The 20,266-nt window shown below is 53.6% G+C and overlaps 1 protein-coding gene across 1 annotated transcript; it reads right to left on the bottom strand.

Moving 5' to 3' along the window:
- Positions 1–853: 853 nt before the first annotated feature.
- Positions 854–9,649, bottom strand: Barhl1 (BarH like homeobox 1). Its single transcript, XM_028883328.2, has 3 exons — positions 8,434–9,649; positions 4,523–4,745; positions 854–3,151 (listed from the first exon to the last, which is right to left on the bottom strand). Exons 1-3 carry the CDS (start codon positions 8,897–8,899, stop codon positions 2,857–2,859), a joined length of 984 nt encoding a protein of 327 aa, XP_028739161.1. The 5' UTR covers positions 8,900–9,649; the 3' UTR covers positions 854–2,856.
- Positions 9,650–20,266: the final 10,617 nt, after the last annotated feature.

Genomic DNA, 20,266 nt, shown 5'->3' with positions numbered 1-20,266 from the left:
AGGAGCCGGGGCCAAGCAGAGCCCAGCTGAGGACGGTTCTGATAGTCAGAGGGCCGCTTTGATTTCTCTCCTCCCTGGCACAGAAGAGAAGGGGCAATGGGCCTCACAGTGCAAGTGATTCTAAGCTGCCAGTGGCTGGGTCCAGCACTTCACAGGCAGCAGAAGCCACTCCCAGCGATGGGAACTTCAGACCTTTGCAGCGACAGGTTTCCCTGATGGAGAAGTGATTAACAGGCCTTTCCTGTTTGCCTCCATGACCATCAAACTTGATCAGTCTGCTAGACCACAGAAAACTATAAAGTTGTTGGGGTAGTGCCCCCAATTTAAAAAAAGAAAGAAAAGGAAAAGAAGCCCAGGTTCCAAAAGCCTCGTAGCTCAGGGTCAGCTAGAAAAGCCAACCTCTTCAAACTTGGTTGCCCCTGCCCTTTGGAGGGAGTCCAGATTTAGAAGAGAGAGTGTGTTTCAGGGCCTGCCTATTGTTTGGTCCATGGGGGTCTCTCGTGGTCATTTTTTTTTTTTCTGTTTTAAATGAGGGCACCCAGCCCCTGAGTTAGGAACAGAGAAACCAATTTGGCCTTGTAAATGGATGGGAGGCTCAAGCCCACCTCACTGCAGAGGTTGTGGAGTTATTATTACAGACGGGATGTGCAGGACAATTTAAAATATTGTAATTATAAACTTGTAGGGAAGCCTTGTTCTTCATTAATGTAAGATATGAAATGGCCTCTGCGGTACAAGGACAATTACATAGTCAGAATGTGTCTGCGGTTTACACTGCACTGTGTAAATGTGAGGGTGGCTGCTCCAGCCTGCCTCCTCCACTCTCACAAAATGAAAAGCACACCGCCGCAAGTTGTCCTTTGATAGATTTTTAATATGATTTTAAAGAGTTTTGTTTGGTCTCATTCTTATTCAATGAGATTAATTTAAAGCACTTATCCCCTGGGTTTAAGTCAATCCGTGTAGGATTTGGGCAGGGTTTGTTGCTTGGGGGGTTTTGTTTGCAGGAGGCTATGAGAGACTCCTTTCCCACTTCATTAACCCTGAGTTGGGGACAGTCCCCCCTCACACCCACCACAGCCAGATCGAGGGATTTACCAACCCGCATTCACATGCAAAAGAACTTGAAAGCCGAGGGGCTCCTTGACTTAATTAGCTGCTGTGCATTTTGCAAAATTAGAATAATACCCCCACCATCCCAGAAAAGAAAAGCCTGGGTGTGAGGATGCTGGGGGGTGGGGAGGAAACAGTTGCCGAACTGGCTGTGGTTGCCGGGAGGAGGGGGGGTTACTTTCTGAATGCGCCCCCTCCCTCCACTGCCAGGTTCTCTCCCAGAACAGTTGGGCCAGAAATGCTGGGAGGGTACTTTTGCTTGCAAGCATCCAAACTTCCCGGCATTTCTTCCATCTTGTTGGTCGGTGTGCTGCAGGTGGTGTGGGGGAGGGCAGCACCTGCGCCCATATCCCGGGAGACCGAACGAGGTCAGGAGGTGACCTTGGCCCTTTGAACGTGATCTGGAGTCTGACTCCCCTGAGATCTCAGAGCCAGAGGCGGGTGGTGTGATCTGCCCCCTACCCCGCTCCTATTTCTCCCAGGGCAAAGGGGATGGGGGGTAGATGACGGATCGGGCAAAGGGGTTGCCTGATGGGGCGTCAAGCTCGCGAAGGCCCGTGGGGTCCTACCAGGCATTAGAGACTATGAGCTGCGGGTAGCCAGAGCGGAGGGCGCCAGGCCGAGGAGGGTGGGGCAACAGGGAGCGGCTTCGGAGTCCATCTGTCTGCCCCGCGCCCCGGCCGGTCACCAGCTGCCGGCGCCCTAGTCTGAGCCAGATGAGTCGGCTCAGTGAGAGCTTCGTGGTCTGCCACGCAGCATAGGCAGGCCAGGCGCTGGCCTCGCCCGTGGTCCCCGTGTGGAAGCAGGGCGAATCAGGTGGGGAGGCCAAGAGCTACAGGCTCGCCTCGCTGTGGAAACCGGGAGAGCCCTGGAAGTCCAGCCGGGGTCTCCTGGTGTCTCCTGCGTATGACCATAGCACCCAGGAACCGTGGAGCGGGGCAAGAGGGAGAGAAAACTTTACTTTTTGTGAATGGAAGGAAATGCAGTGAAAGATGCTGAAGTTTCTTATGAAGGAAGGGGTGGGAGAGGGCCTGAGCGGGGACCAACGGACGGTAGCGCGGACAGGCGCCCGGTCATTTGTAAGAAGTTTATTTCCACATTTAAAAAAGAGAACCCAAGAGGCCTGGGTGCCCCGGGACCTGGGTGGAAGGGAAGGGGGCTGGGGGGCCCGGATGCATGGGCAAGCCCTCTCGGCCCCTTCCTGCCCCACCCAGGACGGGGAGGGCACAGGTCACAGACTCACTGATTCACGGACACTGTCACGAATAAATAACTTCATATACACTTTGCACACTGTATGTACAGCTCTGCCGCTAGCCCGGGGCTCAGGAAGAATAAAGGAGGTGGGGGGGGGAGCTCCGTACAGCACTCCCACCCTGTCCCGCAGAGGCGCGGGGAGAAGGGTGAACCCGAGGCTGGGGCACCGGAGAGAGCCAGTCACCGGCGTCCTTACCTGCTGCTGAGGGGACAGGGAGGACTTAGGGAAGCCCGCAGGGACTTGGGGTTGGGTGGGAGGTGGGCAGGGGCGCGTATGTACATCCGGCAGGTGGAAGTGGCTCTGGGGTGGAGCAGCCAGGAGAGAGGACGCAGCGAAGGGGTAGCCTCAGTGGATTTATCCCCCTCGGGGACACTAGGTTGCGGCACTGCGGGGAGCCGGGCAGCCCTGCCCCGGGGCGACGGGAGGGACCCGCGCCCAGTCTGAGCTGGGGGCCCCCGGAGCACGGCTAGGGGCAAGAGGGCGCCTCACCGAGGCTGCGCGGCGCGCGGGAGGACGCCAGGCAGCGGAGGCAGCGGCGGGGGCGGCTCGCTGGCGCCCTGGAGTCCGTGGATAAGGATGCGGGGCACCAGAGGTCTCTGGAGGGCAGGCGGTGGCGCACTGGGGCCGCGGTAGAGATAGAGCGCGGCACCCGGGTCCAGGTTGGAAACGAGACTCTGAGGGTAAAAATAAGGCGACGGGAACATTCTCTGGAGCGCCGAGTAATTGCCTGCCTCCGCCAGCAGCTCCAGCCCCACGGCTGTCTGTCGCTTCCATTTAGTCCTGGAAACCGAAATCAAGGCAGAGGAAGGGATCAGGATTAGGACACTCCACAACCCTTGCCCCTTCCTAGTGATTGGCACAGAGAGCCACGGGGTGGCCAACAGGGAGCATGCTTAATTCGTTAATAAATAATGGATTCCCAAGTCAAATGCATCATGCATCATCCCATCTTCCACTGGCTTTACATGACTGTTGTCCCCATTTTACAGATTGAAACCTTGCCCTGTGAGCCAGTTTTCATGATCATCTGCAAGTGGCAAGCAGAGCCCCTGCTCCAAGCCAGACTGTCTGACTCCAAAGTGCACATACAAACTCACAGGTCGGGCACCCTCTGGATGGGCTTCCCCTGAGGAGGCCTAATGACACTGGAGTGACAGAGAGGGTGGCGGAGCTGGCTACTGGGTAGCCAACCCCCAAGAGGGTAGCCCCAGAGGCCTAGGGGACTCCAAGCAGAGATTTCTCTGGAGGAATGCATGCACTTTCTCTCTGACTATACTCAGGCCACCTAGGTTTGAGGCCTGGGGCTAGCTAGTCCCAAATCCCTCTGGCCCAGAAGTTGGGAGGCCTAGGGCAAGGCAGATGTGAGGAAGTGAAACCCAAGGCTCTGCACTCACCTGGGGTGAGGCTGGGCATGCCTGCCTGGGTTCCATGAGGTGGGCTCAGTCACACCAGCCCTGTTTTCCCTCCCTCGAACAATTCCTCATCGTCATAATTGTGTAATTACTGCAACGAGCCTTAATTATTGATGCCTGAAGCCGTAATCGGTATTTATTATTAATGGGGCTGTGTGTTCTGAGGCTTGTTTATGGAAGGCACCATTCCTGCTCTGCTAAGTATGTGGGAGAGTCTGTCACTATGCAGACTGACATATCTGTGCACGTGTACCTTACCGGTGCGTTTAAATCCTATGAATGCCCAACAAGGTGTCCTAATACCAATTTCCCAGTCTTTCTCTCCCAGAGGAGCTGGGGTAAGGAGAGCCCTTTCTTGGCTGTAAATGCTACGCTATGAGGCCACTGATCCTGAGTACAACCACCTCAGGACCGACCTCTCTGTTTTTCTGGAGACTTGGACTGCCACTCTCCCTTCGTGGCTTGGGCCTTCCATCTGAAGAGCCCAGAGGCCTCAAAGCCTAGCCTAGGCCTGGTTCCTTGGTGACTTAGGCTGAGGTGGAGCAGGGCTTGAATCTCTATTAGCCTCTGTGCCAGTTCACCTGTCTTGGATGCCAGTCTAGTGGCCTTTCTGTCCCTCACTGTGGGGCTTAGGGCAAGGTCTTTTCTCAGAGCCTCGGTTTCCCTACTTTTACAGAATGGGAGCGACCCAAGGGAGGGACCCAAGGTCCCGACCGACCGCCCTGCAGCCAAACCTCACCTGCGGTTCTGGTACCAGGTTTTGACCTGCGTGTCAGTGAGGTTGAGCGAGGCAGCCAGCTCCATGCGGTCTTGCACACTCAGGTATTTCTGCCTCTCGAAGCTACGTTCCAGCTGCGCCAGCTGATGGTCAGTGAAGGCGGTGCGCGCTTTCCGTGGCTTTTTCAGGCGCACAGGGGGACTGTCCCTAGAGCTGGATATCTCGCGGTCACCCTCCTCCTTCACTGCGGAGACACAGAACGCATGTCAGGGCTCTGTAGTGCTTGCGCCCTCGCGTCCCACTCCCCACTCCCCACTCCCCAAGGCACAGACCTCTGGGTTTCCGAAACACCAAGCGCACAGGGACGCATCGGTGCCAGGATTCCCTGCCCTAAGAAGGGTGTGAACTGCGAGTGAGGAGGAAATAGTGTTAGGAAGTGCCCGGGGGCAGAGCCGCTGGCAGCTCCCTGAAGAAACTCAACCTCCCACCCACCCCACACAAACACGGGGAGAAAGAAGGTCAGCCTTGGGGCAGACTGGCCTCGTCTGCCACTGGCCGAGAACGGGTTTTTGGGTGGTGGACTCCGCGTTTGGGCGCAAAGCCCGCATGGAGAAACAAAACCTATTCGCTCCTTAGCACCCCCTCGTCCCGAAGAGCAGATAATTGTGCCCACATCTCACTGACTCCGGGTTAGCCAAGAATCTGTAGTGGTAGATTGATTCCTAGGCCACTTCCGAACTATGCGGGTGGAAGGTCGGCAGGGTGCCGGTGTCTGCGAGCGCCAAGCGCGGGGAGAGAGACTCATCGTCCCTTGGCACGAAGGGCTGTGTGTGTCACCGAGGTAGGGGCTTCGTTGTGCCCACTGTGGCTCCCACCCCACCGGCGTAACGATCCTGTGGGCAGCCTTCGGTCGGCAAATGGCCATCTGTTCCCCGCTCCTGAGGTCCACCGTGGACCGGACAGAGCTGGATTAGTTCATTTTCCTCTACTTTCGTTGGGGTTGACTTAACAGAAAACATTTAATCGAAAGAGTCTGGCATCTCATCACCTTCTCTTAAGGCGAGATTGGAACGAGATTGGAACGGAATAGTCCCCTTCTCCCAAAATAACCCTTTAGGCTGGGCCTCCCACCCACCCTACCCCCTGCTTTCTTTATTTTCTTTTATAGTGAGTTTCATTGTGCTTGGCATTTGCCATGACAGGGTTCAGCTGAATGCGAGGTGATTCCTCTCTGTAGGAAACAATAATCCGGTTAATTGAGCCACCGGGGAGGGAGGCTTTTCAGCCGGAAAGGCAGGGCTTCCCGGCAGGGAGGGAGCCTGGAGCCCCAGCACCCGTGGGCACAGAGTCCTGGAATAACTGCCCCAGACGGCCTTCAGCCTTCTGCCTCCGCTGGGAAGCTTCGGAACCCTCAGAGATAAGGATGAGTTTTCTCCCCGGAAAGCCTAAAGCTTATCCTTGTTCAAACTTCAAACTTGATATTGCAGAAATCTTACTTTACCCTCCCCTAATTACTTGGATTACTAATAACAATGCCCCATTCTGGTGGGATGGCCAGCCACTTTTTTTTTTTTTTTAACTTTAGTCTTTTCCTGACTCTGCTGGAGCCTTTAGGACTCTCGCCCAGTTCAGTCTGACTGTCTGTCTACCTTGTGTCCATTTCTCAGACTTTGACCTGCATCCCATTAGTCTAGAGCCTGATGGCTGGAGACCCTTCCTGTGGGGAGTGGAGCTCTGGTCTGGTTTCTCCTAGAGCCCGGGCTCCAGCCAATGTGCCGTGGCCACCTGCCTTACTTCCAAAGCTTTGTTCCAACTTCAGTAAATACTGTTTAAGGAACCTTTCACGCCAGAAACTGTGATGGGACTGGCCTGTCCCCACCCCTTCCTCATCTCATCCTTGGAGGAAATGACTCAGAGTATTCCTGTGGCTAGGCTGTGGCCATACCTGGTTCCTGCATCTGTCTCTCAAACCAGCTTCCTAACTCTGCAAAAGTCACTCCCGTTTGAGAAATGTGCTAGGCCTGGCTTTGCTCTGCCAATGTACACACACACACACACACACACACACACACACACACACACACACACACACATTGCACTTCAGAGAGTTTTAAGTGCAAAAGCAACAGCCTGTGCCTAGAGGTGGCTGGAACTTTCTACAGCATCCTGTGCTCCAAACCTGTTTAAGTGATACGTAGACAGCCGGCTCTCGGCTCTCTCGTCATCTCCCTGCTCAGATATCATCAGGGACAGGAGAAGAAAATTGATATTCCAATTATCTTAAACGAAATGGAATCTCTCCTCAAAATCCTGCTTAGGGGCAAAAACATAAAAGGAGGCAACTGTTCATACAGGCAGGGCTGGACCCGACTGCTCTTTGCTCTAACCTTAGCTCTAATGAAGCTAGGTAGAGTCGGTTACAAATTGTAAGGAATAAAACACACACACACACACACACACACACACACACACACACACAATGTGATACATTATATCTGCCTTTCACTCACACACCTTTCTCCAAGGTGAGTTCTCTTTGCCTCTCTAAACAGGTGGGGGGCTGCTGGGGCCAAATTTCCCTCTTCCTGGGTGCTGTAGTTGGAACTGTGGGCTTTCTAGAGATGATGGGTCCATGGCCTGGTTGAAGGAGGCCTAGCCATTTCCACTGGGGGAAGAAGGAGAGAGATGAGGTGTGGACGCTGAGTGGTTTCAGTTTGGAGTCCAGGTCTCCCCTCAAAGGAATTGATTGGGAGGAAGATTAAGTGAATCTAACTGAATAGTTGTGAAATTTAGCACAAATGGATACCAGGAGGGAGATACGGGCAGCAACAAAGTGTTGGTTCAAGGAAGGGGTGTGGGGAGTCAGTTGTAATAGTTACAAAACCAGGAGGAGTCTCCAGCAGCAGGCCTGGTTTTCAGCTGCTTGGCAGAGAGTTCCATTCCCCGCTCCCTCCGACACCCAGGGCCTCTGCCACTTAACTTCTTCCTGAAAGAACCTTATACCCCTGGACCTAATAAACAGCTAAGTCAGGGTGGAGCCTAAAGATAAGAAACAAGACTAAAGAACGCTTGCTTCTTTCCCCCTCCCCTCTGTTCTTTTTTCTTCTCGTCCTTCCGCCTTTCTTTTTAATACTACCTCAGCTCCTTAGTTAAGACAGAATGAAAAGGGAGCCACCACAAAGATCCTCAAAGTGAAAGTGGGGGTAACTGGACCTGCCACTCAGGAATCTCTAGGTCTTCAACACAGCTTGGTGATCACTACTTAAGACCCGACTCAGAGAGAGAGAGTGCAGCTGTGTGGATGTGGGGTCCTTCCCCTTCCACTGGACCCCAGAACCTGTTCCAGCCAGCTGGCTAGGCTGCCTGTTCCTTCTTCAAATTGATCTCTTCATTTGCAGGCTTACTGGCCTAAGACTACACTCCCCAATGGGTGGGGAGGCCCACTTTCTCCTCTTGTTGGGAAATTCAGATTAAAAGCCAGAAGATTCTTACTGTACTAAGGGCTCTGGCAGGAATTTTCGGCCAGGCTTTCCCTCTGACAAAACAGCACCCTCCAAGCTTTGCATTGTTGCAAGCTTTCCTCCTGGGAACCTCAGAAGGTGAGCTTCCTGTCCGCCAGCACAACTGGTGGAGGAGTTGTGGGCCCTGTCTGCAACTTAGAAAGTTAGCTTTGTGCATCTGGTAGAGCTTGCTCTCCCTTACACACACTGTCTCCCTCAGCCTCACACACTTCTCCCGGCCACACACACTGAACTCCTTGTTGCTCCAGCGTCCAACCTTGGGGCTGGCAAAGAGGTCGAGAGAAGACCAACTCTCAGCCTGGGCCTGGGGGACCCCTGAGATGACTATGTGCCTGTCTCCAAGAGTGCTCTCAAGTTCTAAATGTCACTTTTTAGAAACACCCACATCCCGTTTTCACCTTGTTTTCTTACCTTTGTATTCGGAGTCCGACGAGGCGCTGCTGACACTTTTGTCCAGCTTATCGCGAAAGTCCTCCCCGGCCTTGGCCGCAAGGCGGCCCCCAGGCTCAGGGGCTGCAGGCTGCCCGCTGCTAGAGTAGGGTGCACAGGCCGCGAGAGGTTTGCAGTCAGCAAGGATGTCCCTGATCAGAAAGGAGGAGGTGACGGTTCGCGACTGGGCTGGGGCTGAAAGCTGCCCCGGCTGCAGGTGAGAGTCCAAACCTGGGCCAGATGCCGCACCGGGCCGCGAGGTACTGGTCTCCAGACAGTCTCTTCCCGGCGAGGCTGGTGAAGAGCAGTCGCTGCTGCTCTCTGAGCGCGGACTCAGCTCCAGGGGTGAACGGCAGTCCCCAAGCAAGGGGTCCCCCTTGGGAAGGGCGGGGCTGCCCGCTCGGTGGGAGAGAATGGAGTCAATCCCAAAGCCATTGGAGCCTTCCATAGCCAAACTGCGACCTGTCCTCCCCAAAAGCTCCCCACCCACCCCCAACCCCAGCCGCCGCTGCCCCTGCCCCTAGCTGCGGGCTGGCATGGGGAAGGCGGGCAGGGAGCCTGTGGGCACCTTGGACGGAGTTCAGCCTTGGGGGAGCCCGGGAGCTCTGGGCCAACCTCCTCTGCGCATTACATCCAAAAGGGTTCAACGCGTCTTCTGCAGCACCGCGCCGAGCAGCCGAGCCGAGGGGGGGTGGTGGTGGGAGTGTCAGGGAGGAAGGGGAGGAGGGCGCGCCAAGTTGGGGAGAGCCAAAAGGTAGAAGAACGGCCTGAGGGCCCCTTTGGCACAGAAGAAACGCGAGGCTGTTGGAATCTGAATCAAGATCGTCTTTTTTAAAAAAAGCAAAATCCAAACGGCACGCTTCCTCCAGGCAAACGGCAGCGGAGGGCAGGGGTCAGCACGGCGCAGAGCAGCGGGCCCGGGCCGCGCTCCCCGCGGCCGGAGCAGAGCGCACCTGCAGGCCTCAGCACCGCGGACAGCGGCGGCCCCGGCCGCTCGCGCCGCTCCACCTGGCCCCGGAGAGCCTGCGTGCGCACTCGGCCTCGCCGGGGGCCGTCAGCACCGCGGACAGCGCCCCGCGGCTCCCACCGCCGCTCTCACCTGTCCTCGGCGCGCGCCTTCGCCGCCCCCCCTTCCTTTAAAAAAAAAAATCGAACTTGTGTCACTTTTACTTTGGGGCTGGCTTTTTTTTTGTTGTTGTTTCTCTCTCTCTCTTTTTTTTTTCGTTGTGTTGTGTGTTTTTTTTTTTTAAAGGGGACTCACCCACGTGTCCCCGGAGTGATGACGCTGATTGGCTCCGGTCGATTTTGGGGGTGATGTCACGGCTCCACAAGCCGCGGCCCGATTCTTTTCCAGTTTGATTAAAAGAGACACTGAATTAATTACAGCACAGACCTGTTTACCGGCGATTTCCACACAGTTTGCTTTCATTAGGTCGGCGATGACGCCCCTAATGAAGATGATTAGCTGAGGGGGGCAGAGACCGGTGGGAGGAGGGCCAGCCCGGCTGCGCTGCGTGGCCTGTAGTTGGGATGAGCGGCCTTGAAAGCCTTTCCCGAGCCGTCCACAATTATTCAAGCTACTCGATCGAACTGCGGTCGTAAATCCCTTTCCTACCTCGGGTTTTTCTTCCTCATCCCACAGAAAAGCAGCAAAACCCAATGGAGAAAAGACTGGCGTGCGTGGGGAATCCCTTTCCTAGTACGAAAAAGAATTTAAAATTTTGTTTTCGGGGTGTTTTGTTTGGGTTCTAGATCTCTCTCTCTCTCTCTCTCTCTCTCTCTCTCTCTCTCTCTCTCTCTCTCACACACACACACACACACACACACACACACACACACACACACACACACGCAGGACATGGCAATCTTCTCCTTCTGGCCTCTGGGCCTGCTGTCCTGGAGCAGAAGGTTAAGCCTTCTTTCTCTGAAAGACATCCCAGCGCTGCCTTACTTGGAGGCAAGAGTAAGAGTTGAGCCGTGGGAAAGATCAAGTCTAGAATGTTAAGGGGACCCACAGATATGACTATGGTCCGAAGAAACAAAGCAGTGACCTCTTCATCCCCAGCCAGTGGCCTCCCTGGGGCTCATGTCCTGAGAAGCTAGTGGGTTTTAGATACGTGTGTGTGTGTGTGTGTGTGTGTGATGTACCTCTAGACAGGACAATGCAAGTTTTGATCTGGCACAAAGATGATGAAGATGTCTAAGGCCAGCTTGGTAGTCAGCGCCCAGCCATGGCTGGCCAGGGTTCTATTTTCAAGGCAGTGCTGAAAATGAAAATACGGCCTTTTCCCCTTCGCCCTCTGGACACCACTACCGCGCTCTAGTTCCGCGACTTTTTGGAGTCAGCCTCTGGTAGTGCCGGCGCCCAAGACCCCAAAGTAGCTGCAACGGATGGGGCCTGGATTCTCTGCGCTCAGCAGAGGACGGTGTCCTCGTCCACGAGGGAGCATGGCTGCGCACCTGTGCGGCAGGGGCCCGAGTCGCCAGCCCAGCAGCTCGCGGGGAGCCCAGACTTTCCCTTTAGGCACGCTCCTACCCCTCGTCCTGGGCCCTTGGGAAACTATTTAAGGCCCGCAGCCGGCTCGGCCGGCGCCCGTGGCCGCGGTGGAATCGTTAAGCGCCGCCGCCTCCAGCAAACGCGTTCTCGGGCCGGGAGTGGCCCCTCGCAGCGCGCAGAACGGAAACTTCGTCCTCTCCCGGGCTGGGCCGGCGGTGGCCTCGCGCCCCGCTCCCCCGCGCTCCCTCTGCTCCCGCCGGCAGATTGGAAGCGGCCTCGCCGCCGCCGGCCGGGCTGGGAGCGGAGGACCCGCTGCTCCCGGGGGACGGCGGAGGGCCAGGCTCGGCTGCAAGCTGTCGGGGAGGCGGGAGGGCGGGGGCACCCGGCCGGAGCTCGGCGGCCCCTGCGCTGGGTGCCTCCCGCCGGGCCTTGCTTGTCTTTCTTTTCAGTTTGGTGGATGGGGGTGAGAGTCATAAATCACCGTGAGCGGGTGTCTCGGGGGCCTTCCTTGCCAGCCTCCCGCTTGGGCTTCTCTCCTGCTGCAGGCGGGTCCCTCTTCGGCTGCCGGTCGCCTACACCTCCGCTGCTTCTCATCTCAGGAGGACCCTCATCTTTCGTAGCACCCTAAGTCCACATGAGTCGAAGACATCCCACTCTTTCGGGTCCCGTAAACATTGCTGCTGCGGCCGGCAAAGAGCTGCGGTTTCTGTAGATACCATGTCTCCAGCCTCCTCTGCCTCAAGGGCTCCTAGCAGCTCCTGCCCTGGCCAGCCTTCTAAGTCTTAGACTTCGGTAGAAATCTCTCGGACCCAGCCAAGGTGAAGCCTATAGCTCACAGTTCAGAGTCCAAGCAGGCAGAGAGGAAACAGATCTCTCTTAGGGCAAGGGGAAAAAATAAACCAGGCCGGGACTCAAGCTCTTGCAGCCCTAGCCGGCTTCTCTATGCTTCTCCGAGGCCCAAGAACATTTAACAGCCAGTTAATATAACATCATTAGTATTGAATTATTATTGTAATATAAATTATTGTAATTTATAGCAATATAAAACATGCTGCGTGGGGTTTTTCGTTTGGAATTTAGGGTCTAGCCCTCTTTCACATGACTGCTTCTTTCCAACTTAGGGTGTTGACCAGAGGTACTTCTCCAGCTTCCATCATCTGATTCCAGCCTGTTTGAAGCAGCCGGAAAGAGATAGGGGAAATTTTCACCAAGTGGTCCAGACAGTCTGGATCCAATGCACTCTTCAACGGGGAAGCCAGCTTGACAGGAAGGGGTGTCAGGACTTTGAGGTCCTAAGTGGTTGGGTGTGAACCTCTGCGTGTTTCCCAAACTCTCTGACCCCCCTACCCCCACCCCGCACCCTCCCACTCCCACCCCCACTCCCGCCCCATAAACTTATGTAGTGCTCAGTAGGATGTCAACTTGCTTCCCAGACACCTGTCCTCCAGCACTTCTTGGTCCCTCCCAAAGACTTTGGGGAACCTTGATGGGAGGAAGGAAATCTGATGAGCATTTCTAGGGGACCAGTCAGTGTTACCCCAGGATCCAGAGCTGTCACCCCAGCATCTAAATCTCTTCTTTCAGGCTTCCCACCCCAGACCCCGGGGATTTTCTTCCAGCTTCCCGCTTCCTCTAGCAATTCCTTGTCTCAAATTCCAGTCCCCCTGTGTCCCCACCCCGTGTGAAATTACCTCTCATAGATCCAGAGCCCCTCAAAACCCAAGAACACCCCACCAGAGAGGTGGAGCCTGGGCAGACAGGTGTAAGATGGAGCTTCAGAAGCTGGCTCCCCTGCCTGCCTCTGAACTTGTCTCTCCTGCTAGGGGCTCGGGTTTCTCTTTATACAAAGGCACATACAGAGCCTTCTCCTAAGACGAGGGGGTGGGAGAGGCCTGTGGGTGTTATGAGGCAGCCGGCTGTAGATTCCAGCCCTCTCCATCAGACCTAAGCTTGGTTTGGGGTCAGGACTAGACCTGGACGCTTCCTTTTCCCAGTTCCACCTCATCCCCCTCCCTCTCTTCTCCCTCCCTCTTCCCCTCACACCACTCAGCCCTGGGATTGGACACAGGCTTGTTTCTGCTCTTTTTGATTACCTGGCTCTGCAGGCTGAGCCATACAGAGATGTTTCCGTGTCTTCGGAATGCCCCTGAGGTCTGTGCTAATATATATAAACAGCCGCCATTCAAGCTTTGGAGTCGCTGAAGAATGGGGCCGGGTGATTTTGAATACTGACTCAAGAACGGACCAGAGGGATTGGAATCCCAGCTCCAAATCTCAGACTGGGACCTAGTGACCCAGGCAAATCTTCGTTTACGATGTTTATTTTATCCATCCTGAGTTTTAGATTTTTTATTTTAAATGATTGCACTTTAAATATTGTCTTTCTTGCTGAGTTATTTTGGTATTCCTTTAAAATCTGCTCTATTCTGGGACCCTGAGAAAAGTCACTTTTCAAAAAAAAAAAAAAAAGGGTAGATTGCTTTCTGAGCTTTGTTTGTTTGGTTTTCTGATTTTCATTTTGTTTAGTCTTTCCGTCTATAAAATGAGGCTGATGACACCCCATTTTCTGGGGTTCTTCAGAGGCATCTCCAAACTTGGTTCTGATCCTGGAGAACAGCTACTGTGCATTCATAGTCCCACAGTTGTGTTCCTGCCTGCAGACTAGAGGCCCCAAGCTTGGTTCCCCTTGGCCCAGGAGACATCCATTCACCCTTTGCCCAGGACCTTCCTACCAAAGCCAGTTCTTGGGGTGGAGGATTGGGGGTGCAGTTTAGGCCTGAGGGTGTCTCTCAGGCAGGTGGGTCTGAAAGACTCTGGACAAACAGCAGCCTTGAGGCCAGGCTGTTCTCAACTCTTCATACTTGTTTAGGTCAAGGCCCTGGGGAGCCCCTGAAACCAGAAGAACACATTCCTCCCTTTCCTCCCTCCCTCCCTCCCTCCCTCCCTCCTTCCCTCCCTCCCTCCCTTCCTACCAAGTCTGTGCTTCATGCCAGATGCCAGCAAGTCACAGGCTGTTAGAGAGGGATCCATTCTTGCATGCTCTATCTAAATAATCCCCTTCATAGCACTGAGCTGGGCCTCAGTGGTAGTGAATTTGTCTAATATGTGTGAGGCCCTGGATTCCAATCCTAGCACGAAAGAAAAAAAAAAAGCTTTCTAGATTTCCCAGCCACAGGTCCAAGTTTGTCATTTCCCTGCATCCAATGTGAGGAACTGGAATCAAAAGCCAACCTGGGGCTGGGGACATGGCTCAGCGGTAGAGTGCTTACCTTTCATGGGCAAGGCTCTGGGTGGGTTTGCAGGGAGCTAGCTTCGGTCTTCAGTTTGTCCCCCCCCCCCCCCCGCATGTGTGTCTTCTTTCCTCGTAATGATAAATGCAAACATCGAAGGATTTTCCCAGGGAAAGGAAATGAATAAAGCAGAATGTTTGGGTCCACAAGGACAAGTGAAAGAGAAGGTGCTGTTTTGTTCTGTGTCGTGTCATCGCCCACCCCACCCCACCCCACCCCACCCCATCCCCCACCCCACCCCCTGCCAGACAGGGTTTCTCTGTGTAACAGTCCTGGCTGTCCTGGAACTCGCTCTGTAGACCAGGCTGGCCCCAAACTCACCGAGATCCGTCTGTCTCTGCCTCCAGAGTTGCTGAGATTAAAGGCGTGCGCCACCACCGCCCAGTTGAGTGGGTTTTTTTTTTTTTTCTAATGTAGTATTACACCTGGATCTCAGGAATGTCAGATCATGCAAGTACTTTACCACTAGCTACACTCCCAGCTTGGAGGAAGAACAAGCCCTCTCTGGACCTAGGGACCTCTCTGGGAACTGGAATTGGATCCGGGACTATGAAGTGTCTCCGGCAAGTGGCAGACATCCCACTGATCACAGTGCTATAGAAGTTATATTTCAGAAACAGCTCCTTTCTTCTGGCCAAGAAGATTGTTGTCTGGGGGATGGAGCTACTGTTCAGTCTGGTAGAGTGCTTACCTAGTGTGCCTGAAACTCTGGGTTTGGTCTGCAGCACCAGGTAAAAGTATGGTGGCACACATCTGTAATCCCAGCGCTTGGGAGATGTGGGCAGGAGGATCAGGAGTTCAGAGTTATTCTTGGTTAAGTAGAGGGGTCAAGGCCAACCATAGGCTTCATGAGACCAAAGAAGAAAAATATTCTCTAGATATTCCAGAGAGGGGATATGAATGATACTAATTTGGGATCTAGGGATATATTGTAGGCAGTGGGGGGTCAGCACAAGAGATGGGGTCCCACCATGACAGAAGCTTATTCTGGTCTTGCTGCTGAGTGGCACTCCAACCCCACAGCTTCCCTTGACATTTCCAGGTGTTCTTCGGGACTCTGCGTTCTTTGGGAGCCCTTCTTCCAGGAGTTCCATCTCAACACTCCTGTCCCACAGGCCCACACCTGCTGGCCCTTCCTGCTAGATGCACATCTGCTTGGCACCCCCTGCCCCCACCTCAGAAGGCAGGCCCCAAAATTCTAAGCAGATCAGGTTGGATCCAGACCTCATGCCTCCCTGGGACTCCTAGAAAGTGTATACACCCCAGGGCCAAGAAACCTCCCAAATCCTAACTGATGGTGTTGAGGGATGGCCAAAACAGGGGCTCAAGGCGTACCTTCATGACACCTGTCCTCACACGGAACTATTGGAGGGGGGCCTGGGATGGAAAGCTAAGTTCTCCCCATTTGCATGTATCCCTAGTTGATGCATACAAGTCATTTCAGAGGCAGATTCTGAGATGATATGTAGACCTCCCTTGTAAGTGAGTTCTAGTTTCTGTGTGTGTAGGTGTGTGTATATATGTGTGTGGGTATGTATGTATGTGTAGGTGTGTGTGTATATGTGTGTAGATGTAGGTGTGTGTATGTGTGTATATAGGTGTGTATGTGTAGGTGTGTGTATATGTGTGTATGTGTGTGTGTGTAAGTATGTGTGTGTACTTGTGTGTTGGGAGGGAAAAGGTCAGTGATTAACCTCAGATGTCAGGTCTTTGGGGGCCACCCACCTTGTTTTTTGAGACAGTCTTTCACTGGACTGGTGAGAGCTAGCCAATAGGCTAGGCTATCTGGCCTGAAAGTTCCAGGGATCCACCTGGATTTATCTCAACACTGGGATTAGAAGATAGCAGACCCATGGGCTGGGTGTGGTGGCACACACCCCTTTAATCTCAGCATTTATTAGACAAAGGTAGTCAAATCTCTGTGAGTTCGGGGCCAGCCGAACACATCAAGTTCCAGGACAGAGCTCTAGAGTGAGACTGTCGAGGTGCGGGGTCCTCGTGCAAACAATCTTCTGACGTTGCCATCTCCCTGCCCTGGGTTCTAGTGGCCATGAATCTGCCACCTGTGGGATTGTTGGTGGGATTGTGGTAGAGGGAGGTTAACCAAGTCAACACAATGAATTCCCCCGTCCCTGCAGGCTGGGGCCTTCAAGGTCTCTATCCTGGATCAACAGGGCAGGCAGTTGCACCCCCACCCCAAGCCAGGCTCAAGTGGGAACAGGGCTTTGGCTAATGTGGCAGGATACTTGAAGCGGTGAAATCAGACCAGACCCAGATGTGGGGCTTTGACAGGCTCAAATAATTGATGAGGTCGGAAGAATCAAGCCAGCGGAGCCCAAGATGCCGGGCCAACACTCTCCACAGACTCTGCCTCTGGCTCTCCAGTGGGTGGCGCTGTAGGACAAGGAGCTGAGGGTCTTCACTGAGTTCCCTGAGATCTGGCTCTGATCCTGAGCATGACCCATGGGGACAGCACCCAGGCGTCATCATGGGCCCCACAGTGGCACAGTGTGCAGGGCAAAGGACAGCTGAATAAAGGAAAGACTTCAGATGTGTGCTGGCCTAATCCAACCACTCACTGCCTCAGCGAGGTCCTGGGGAAAGCCATCCCGGTACTGCTGGCTCTTCTGTCTGTGCCACATTAAGGCTAACCCCACCCTTAGTAACGTAAAGCCCAATTTTGGGGGGCAGGGATGCTTAGGAAAATTATCTGGCTTCTGATACAGCTGCTCCTCTTGCTGAGAGCTGGCCCAATCCCAAATACCTTTTCCTTGCCCTTTGAACTCATCCAATATCGGACTTAGGGCTCACTCACCCCCAGTGTGTGTTAGAGCAAGAAAACAAAAACTCACATTTATCCATGTTATTGTGTTATCGCATCCTACACATTCTTTAAGGGTCTGCTTTCTAACTCAGGGGTGATGGAGCAGGATCCTGGCTCACACTCAGGCTCAGAGGTTAGGACACTTGCTCCGGATCACGCTGGCTGCACAGCGACCCGATTTGCTGGCTCTGTGGCTGACCCCCTCTCTGGCTCACCTCTGCATCTCCACCCCGCTTGGAGACTCGGGATGGCTTTAGCCAAATGAGACGGGAGTCTTGTTTCCCTCTGGGAGTGAGAACAGGGTTCAAGCACACAGGTGGGGTAGGGAGGGCCCTTCACAGCCTTACTGCACCAGGTTCCCAAGGGGTCAGTATGTGGTTGCTAATGGACTGCGGCATAGGTGTGTGTGTGTGTGTGTGTGTGTGTGTGTGTGTGTGTGTGTGTGTGATGTGTGCATGCATATGTACTGCATGTGTATGTGTGTGTAGGTGTGTATGTGGAGTATGTACCAATATGGAAGCCTACTCAGATTTGTGTACAGAACCCTCCAGGCCCAGGGGACTCTCCAATCAGTGGTCACAGTACAGATATCCCTGAACACCTACCAGGTGCCCAGCCCGTGACCCGTGGGATTTGGCTGTGGTCTGAGATCCCTGATGGCAGTGGTGTCCTCCCTCTGGAGGGAAGACAGACAGTAAACCAGTAAAGAAACTGGAGTCTTTATTAAGTGGGGTCGTGTGCTGCAGAGAATCCACACAGGCAGGTGTGGATTTACCTGGGGCTGTGGGAGGAGGAGATAAGATCTGAAAGAGAAGGAAGAGGCAGGTGACAGTGTGGACCTCACGCAGCAGGGAGGGAAGAAAACAGGCATTGAGCCTGAGGCAGAAGTGGGGGGGGGGGGCGGCAGAGGCGGGAGGTGATCCAGGGACGGCTCAGGTAGGAAGAGACTCAGTGATGGGCCTGGGGACCTTCTCGCTGGACTTTGGCTTTTCCTTCAGAAGCCACAGAACTTGAAAGCCTGCTCTAGAGCAAGGCTTCTGAGGAGCTGGGAAGCAGGGAGCGGCTAGGAGCTTTCTGAACTCCTCTGAGCTGGGATGTAACTCTGGTGGAGGGAACAGAGCTGGAGGGAGAGAAGGCCGCTGAGGCTCCAGTTTTGAAGAAAGCATCGACAGGATCCAGGTGAATCACAGTTCCATATTTTTCTTTCATTTCTTCCTTCCCTTTTCTTGTATTTTTTTTTTCAAGTCAGGGTCTCACTATGTAGCCCTGGCTGTCCTGGAATTCACTTCGTGGACCAGGTTAGCCTCGTACTTACAGAGATCCTCCTGCCTCTGCCTCCCTAGTGCTGGGATTAAAGGTGTGTACCACTATGCCCAGCTTTTCTTTCTTTCTTTCTTTCTTTCTTTCTTTCTTTCTTTCTTTCTTTTTTTTTTGGGGTGTGTGTGTGTGGGTGGGGTTTCTAGATAGGGTTTCTCTGTGTAGTCCCAGGTGTGCTGGAACTCACTCTGTAGGCCAGGCTGGCCTCAAACTCAGAGATCTGCCTGCCTTCGCCCCCCAAGTGCTGGGATTAAAGGTGTGTGCCACCACTGACTGGCTTCTTCTTTTTTCTAAGACCATGTTCCACATAGTCCAGGCTGTCTTACTATGTAACTTTGATTCTTATGCCTCTATGTCCCAAGAGCTGGGATTATAGATGTGTGCCTCTGTACCTGTTTCATGCCATGCTGGGGATGGACCTCAGGGCTTTGTACATGATGGGCAAGCCCTCTACCAACTGAACTACACCCAAGCTTGTGGTGGATGAGATGTCAGAGATGAAGGGACCTGAGCAAAGTAAGGTTTGAGCTTTAGGAGCTGGATGCATGGTGTCGCTTATGACGTGTGAGGACAGAGAAAGCAGCTTTGGGGAAACAGTGTTCTGTATATTCAGCGTTAGTTAGAGGTGAATACATGTCCCAATTCAGGCATGAGGCAGGCAGAGGCACAGGTAAGTCCTGAGAACTTCAAGTCGCCTGGGGCTCTGCGGTGGTTTGAATAGGAATGACCCCCATAGGCTCATATATTTGAGTGATTGGCCATTAGGGAGTGGCACTACTTGAGAGGCATTAGGAGGTGTGGCCTTGTTGGAGGAAGTGTGTCACCGGGGGTGGGCTTGGGGGTTTCAAGTGCTCCAGCCACACTCAGTGTCTTTTTCTTCCGGCTGCCTGCAGATGCGGATGTAGAGCTCTCAGCTCCTTCTCTAGCACCGTGTCTGCCTGCCTGCCACCATGATGACAATGGACTAAACCTCTGAACTGTAAGCCAACCCCAGTTAAATGTTTTCCTTTATAAGAGTTGTGTGGCGGATTCAGGGAGGCTACATAGTGGGGGTGGGGTGGGGGACGACACCCTAGGATGACTGTGGCTTATAATAAGTTTTGGTTTTACTCAATCACTGGGCAAGCTACCATGAAACATTTTACTATTAGGATAAGAATTTGTACTGTATCAAGCTGATAAGAGAAAATAAAAATAAATAAATAAATAAATAAATAAATAAATAAATAAATAGTTGTGTGGTCATGGCGTCTCTTCCCAACAATAGAACACTGCCTAGGACAGGTTCTTAGAGTCCCCAAAACTGGCCTGTCTGAGGGAGGGCTCTGTGGGCATAGTGTAGAAGTTGGCATATCTTGAAAGTCTTTGTATAGCAACACACCCACATCTGAAATTAGTTCCCTTCCCTTTACAGTTTGCTTTCAAATAAAGACTCATGGCGAAGAGGGCAAGTCATCTTTTGTATTTAAAATAAATCAGTTTGTAATTTGTGAGGAGAAGCCAAAGGCACCAGGGAAAGATGGGATTCAGGTACTGAGGTATTCCACCTCTGGAGTCCCCCAGTCCCCTGCCCCCACACAAGGCGCTCTCCTTTGGAGGGGTGAGCGACATCCGGTAGTCTTAAGAAGTCCATGCTGGTCTGTGTGATTGACAGGGCCACAGCACTGAGGGCGGGGGCTGGCCCTGAGTAATGAACTGCAGGCTCTTTCTGCTGTCAGGGGTCCCAGAGAGAGAATCCCACCATGTCGAGACCCCAGACATCCCCAGAAGGGCAATTAAAACTCATGTTTGGAATATGAAATGAGGGCTTTCAAAGCCTGCTGGGGTTACACTTTCTGCAGGAAATATACAGGTCGCTCTTGGCGCCTGGTAGACAGGGCTGTGAAA

This window comes from Peromyscus leucopus, chromosome 4, assembly GCF_004664715.2.
Source record: "Peromyscus leucopus breed LL Stock chromosome 4, UCI_PerLeu_2.1, whole genome shotgun sequence".
NCBI lineage: Eukaryota > Metazoa > Chordata > Mammalia > Rodentia > Cricetidae > Peromyscus > Peromyscus leucopus.
This window is presented reverse-complemented; position numbering and strand designations above follow the sequence as displayed.